Genomic DNA, 5,454 nt, shown 5'->3' on the forward strand with positions numbered 1-5,454 from the left:
TATCCCTCAAGGAGCTAAGGGACAACCTGAGTGATAACATGATGACAGCTAGAATGGGCTTATGTTAAATATTTGCTTCGCAAACTTGCTTTGCATCTTTGAAATGATCCAAGGAAATGAAGGACCATGTCAAATGAATGTTGTTTAAATGAACATGTACAAGAGGGTTTCACAATCAACATTTCCAAGCGGGAAAAAGGATGACTGCTTTTAAATGATATTCTTGATCCAAAAGTCTTTGAAATGATATTACTTCTGACCTCAAAATTCAGAACAATACTACTATCTTTTATGGCATACAAACATTAGGATGCAGCAAATTGTAATGCTTATTAACAGTACAACGTTCTAGCTCAAATACAGAAAAATGGCCTTTCATGGGCAGTCCCAAACCAGTTGTCCATGGCAACTTATTTGTAGAATTGAATGTGAAGCCTCCACCACAGTTCATTTCATGGAAAACTATACTCTGCAGATAATACAAAGCTACTCGTATTTATCTAGCAGTTGCAAATACAAAATTTATAATTTACAGATAGCAGATGAAGGATCAAATAATCTACCACTTTCTGAAAAAAATAAAATGATTGACTAGGGCCGCACTGTGATCCGAGAACGATGTGCAAACTTGCAGTTTACAAGTATCATGTCGCTTGCCTACTAAGTCAGCAAAGATAAGTACTTTCATTTTATTCCGAGTGCAATAAGCCATTCATGACCGACGTGATCAAGAAATGACATTATTGTCTATGAAAGTTGAAGGGGATCTTCAGCAGATTAATGAGTTGATGTAATGGAAATGCTGTAAGTAGTTTACATCATACAACAGGAAGAGATAATACTCTTCAGAGGAATGGGAAACTCTGCACATCCACGCATTTATAATCGTTTATATGGTTGCTTCCAAGATTGGTTATATGAATCAGGACCAATCTTGCAACATTTCAACTTCTTTTAAAACAGCAAGTTATTCATCTGGATGATGCTCGGAGTCATTTGCTTGGACATCATTTCCTGGTGACTGACTGGGAACCTCATATGTTGTCACACCACTACCGACAGAATATGTGAAAGAAGTGTTTTCCATATCCATAATTTGCAGAGGTTCCAACGTCTCAACAACATCCCTCATAAGTGGCCTTGCTTTAGGATTTTGGCTCAGACAGTGATAGGCCAAGTTAGCAGCTTTCTGAGCTCCCTTGACAGAATACTCTCCCTCCATTCTAGGATCAAGTATCCGTAACAACTTCCGCTTGTCGTTGAGAAGTGGACGAGCCCACTCAGCCAAGTTATATTCTCTGCTAGGCCTAGTCTTATCCATAGACCGCCTGCCAGTAAGCAGCTCAAGCAATACAACACCAAAGCTGTATACATCACTTCGAGCCGTCAAATGACCTATGCACAAAAATATAAAAAGATTAAGTTAGCAATAGGTACATGAATATATACAAATCAATATTTACAGTAGAATTCTGAAATATTGCTATTCTATGAACATACCAGTCATGACATACTCTGGAGCTGCATAACCATATGTACCCATCACGCGAGTGGAAACATGAGTCTGGTCCCCTTCTGGTCCCCCTTTTGCAAGTCCAAAGTCTGAAAGCTTTGCTGTATAGTCCTTCATCAGTGACGCATAAAATAAGAAAGGGGCTCCAATCAATCCCAAAGTGACTCTTGAATGATTTCGTTTTGTAATAGTATCATTGGTTCTTTAACATTTTTTAATGACATCTCAAACATCACATTCACATTAAGTTGTCCAATGTTTCTGAAAATAAATTGCACCAAATAAAAAGTCAAACTCAAAATAGGCTAGGTTTTGGAAGCACTCACTGTGTCTAGTAGTATATTGGACGTCTTGAAATCACGATAGATAACAGGCTTTTCTGCCCCATGAAGAACAGCTAGCCCTTTGGCAGCCCCGAGTGCAATCTTCATTCTGGTTGGCCAAGGCAGGGGAACAGACATCTCTGTAAGCATCGTGCAAGCATGTAAAGTTAGTGATCACCCAAGCCACAGGATCGAGAATATAGATACAAGTAGGAATCTAAATGACAGCTATATTTAGAAACGCAATAAAGTTACTAACTTATTCAGCCACCATTTAACAGAACGAGAGAAGAGGAGAATGACTTCCTACATCGAAGTTGAAGTGCTAAACAAATTGGGGACCACATTAAGCTTGGTCCTCCAGGAGTTACAGTGGCCAAATTCGACGATACTGGTTGAATTGACTTATAGGGATGGGGTCCATGTCAAGTGACTATATTTAAATCCAACCAAAGAAAACTGCTTGGCAATTGTCACCAATCAACAATCAACCAAACCCACTTATCTAACCTTTCAAAAGAAAATTTCAAGATGAATTAGCAGCTGAAGACTAATAGGTCTGACTTCCAAAGAAACCCTAATTTTGATCTCAAAGATGCATACCTTGATAATTCTATCATACATGGATAATTCTATCATACATCAGCAAAATCCAAAAATACCCACACATTTTTCAGCTACGATAGGGTTGTCCAGAAAAGAATTTAGCTCTCTTGGAAATGGTGCCAAAGTGAATATGCTGGTGCTCTTTGCCTATGCAGGAGGTTTGAACCATTAACTGGTCTAACCGTCCGGTCAGCTCCCTGCCCACTACAAAGTGGCAGAAACACCCAGTTCATGGTCTGATTGGTACCAGTTAAGTATCAAACTAGTCTGGTTTTGGTTTGGTACCTAACAGGTACCAACCAGCATGAACCAGCCGATTCCAATATAAACTGGACCGGTCAGCTCCAAGACGCCCCATTCGAATGTGTCGTGCTGTAGGGCCTGCGGTTAGGCTGGTTCAGCACCTAAACCAGTACCAACCCGCATGAACCAGCTGGCTCCAACATAAACCGGGCCGGTCAGCTCCAAGACACCCCGTCTGCATGTGCCAAGCTGTGGGACCTGTGGTCAGTGGTTTTGAGTGGTTTCTAAGGAAACCAGTGGCCATTTCTCTCCAAAAGCAGCCCCTTTTTGCTAGGCCTAGTTTTGCTGCTGCTACTACTGCTGTGGTTGCACCGGACCTTGAGCCCTTTTTTTGCTAGGCCTATTTTTGCTGCTGCTACTATTGCTGTGGTTGCACGGGACCTTGAGGAGTCCTCTGATTCTAAGTCAAATGTTTATAAGTCAAATGATGTTTATGTAGTTTTTGGTGATGATCTCATGTCCAGTAGTGGAATGATGTTTATGTAATTTTTGGTGATGACCCATGTCTAGTAGTGGTGATGATGTTGATCAGTGATTTTATAGTAAACCAGTGGTCCACTAACTTACATTGTTCTTGGACTCTAAAGGCCATTTAGAGCTTTATTGATTATGTATTTTATTGATGATATATTGCAATCTGTGACTAACTTACATTGTTCTTGGACTCTAAAGGGCATTTAGAGCTTTATTGATTATGTATTTTATTGATGATATATATTGCAATCTGTGACATTTTGATATATGCTTCCTTACATGGAATATGGACGAGCAAATTTTGCATGTTGATTTCGAATCATGGTTTGAAACCTTTCATTATCCTGTGTGGTCTAGTTTGATCAGGTTCTGGTTCTGGTTCGAAACTTGGTTTGATAGGTGGACTGTTTCAAAACCCATTCCAGTTTTTAAAACTATGGTTCATGGCACTGCCTTAGGCCCACAGATGTGTGATTATATGATGTACACTTTTATGTGCACTAAAGAAATAGAAAATGTACTTTTCCAGGAAGAAGGGGGCCAAACAATCCACGAAATATTGGAGGGTTTGATCTAGTTGTCACGGAAGTGTCCTGGTATACACTGCAAAATAGCCGATCCCCTCTAGCTGGTTCACCAGGCAACACACGGTAGGGTGTAGGGTGTAGGCTTCGGGATGTAATATTTCACATAAATTAAACAAAAAGGAAAGAAATAATAACATACTTCGGAATAGATGATTTTCCAGACTTCCACGAGCCATGAACTCATAAACCAATAATCTGTGCTCATCTTCGCAACAGTATCCAATGAGTTTCACCAAATGGGGATGACTCAGCTTCCCTAGAAAGATGACCTCTGCCTGCAATCCAAAGAAAATTAAAGAAATAAAAATATATTAAAGGCTAAAATTTCAGCAAATTAAACCGCAGAAAGCAATATCTTGTTTTATAGTTCTTTTCTTAAAAATTACCAGCCATTCTCTGTGCCCCTGGTGACCTTCCGGATCAAGGACCTTGACAGCAACTGGCTGGGCCTTGAGGCCTGGCTTCAGGTCCTCATCAATGTGACCCTTGTAAACTGTACCAAACCCTCCTTCCCCCAATACATAGTCCACCCTGAAGTTTTTGGTAATTGTCTTGAGCTCATTAAATGTGAATACATACGCATCGGAACCAGAGTTCTGTCTCAGGTCTTCAACCTCATGTGGGGATGAATTTCCTCCATTGCTCTCTGTTGGAATTGGCTTGTGGGTTGTTGATGGGGATGGCGGGTGGGCTGATTAATGGAAACCCAATGAAACCCACAAACAGAAATCATTGAAAACGCGGAGGAAAAAAAACATGATGTAGATTAATGGCAGGTCTTAAAAGCATCATACATCATACAGATCCATAGTCACATGTCTGAACATATTTATAACGATGCAGATGACGAACAGAAGTAATAAAACTGAAATATTTCAATTGATATTGATGAGACGAGCTAGTCCAAACTTACATGATCTGTTATGACACTCGACTGTTGTCCTCAAAGAGCCCTGCTCTCCGTTCCAGCAGTTTCCCATTAACCCCTGCCAACAGTTCATAGTTTTGTTCTTTCAATCAGAGTACCCTGTACTTCTTCTCAATATGTTGATAAAACATCATCGAAACAAAGCCTTCATGGTGATCAAAAGTCAGCCCAATCACAATCCAGTTCTGGCGGAGAATAGGGGAGACTAGATTCTTATTCTCCTTTTTTCATTTGCGTGCATACCTCGATGTCTGAACCCACTTACCTACCGAGCGTTCAGATTGCCCATTAATTTATACGAGAGAGCATAGCTACAATTGGAAAATGTGTTTGACGAAAATATTGTTGGTGTAAATGGTCCTCTTCGGCTTAATGTGGGAAATTGCAATTTGCTATGCTCTGGAAGAAAGACACACACATGGTTTGTGCCTTGTAGAGTTCATTTCTTCATCAATCATTTTGGCGTTGGATTTTTTTTATGGTGATCATTTTTTTATGGTGATCTGGATAATGGTTATATTTTTAATATTTTTATGGTGAGTTTTTTAATATAGTTTGAGTAGATTTAATGGTTAAGAGTATGTATTTTTTGAATTAGAGAGTTTAAAACTAGAGGACGTAGAGTATGTATGTCTTCTTAGATTTAGAAGTCAAATTGCTATATGGAAATGGGTCCATTCTCCCATAAACAAGTCATACACCACTTTGGTGTGTAGATTG

General features: G+C 39.6%; 1 protein-coding gene across 1 annotated transcript; it reads right to left on the reverse strand.

Annotated features, from left to right (window-relative positions):
• Positions 1–311: 311 nt before the first annotated feature.
• Positions 312–5,058, reverse strand: LOC149183412 (putative serine/threonine-protein kinase PBL8). Its single transcript, XM_089417111.1, has 6 exons — positions 4,720–5,058; positions 4,193–4,497; positions 3,946–4,081; positions 1,840–1,976; positions 1,501–1,624; positions 312–1,395 (listed from the first exon to the last, which is right to left on the reverse strand). Exons 1-6 carry the CDS (start codon positions 4,805–4,807, stop codon positions 968–970), a joined length of 1,218 nt encoding a protein of 405 aa, XP_089273237.1. The 5' UTR covers positions 4,808–5,058; the 3' UTR covers positions 312–967.
• Between the last annotated feature and the right edge of the window lie 396 nt (positions 5,059–5,454).

Source organism: Pinus tabuliformis, chromosome 3_2 (genome assembly GCF_031772625.1).
Source record: "Pinus tabuliformis cultivar Carrire ecotype Pingquan chromosome 3_2, CPIR1, whole genome shotgun sequence".
Lineage (NCBI taxonomy): Eukaryota > Viridiplantae > Streptophyta > Pinopsida > Pinales > Pinaceae > Pinus > Pinus tabuliformis.

Bases quoted from the DNA above. Each gene is read 5' to 3' on its own strand.
- LOC149183412 (XM_089417111.1), bottom strand. From the start codon at position 4,807: ATGAACTGTTGGCAGGGGTTAATGGGAAACTGCTGGAACGGAGAGCAG. The intron at 4,498-4,719 runs GTAAGTTTGGAC...TCCATTAATCAG, and splicing joins CGAGTGTCATAACAGATCAT to CCCACCCGCCATCCCCATCA. The intron at 1,396-1,500 runs GTATGTTCATAG...TTTTGTGCATAG, and splicing joins TCCAGAGTATGTCATGACTG to GTCATTTGACGGCTCGAAGT.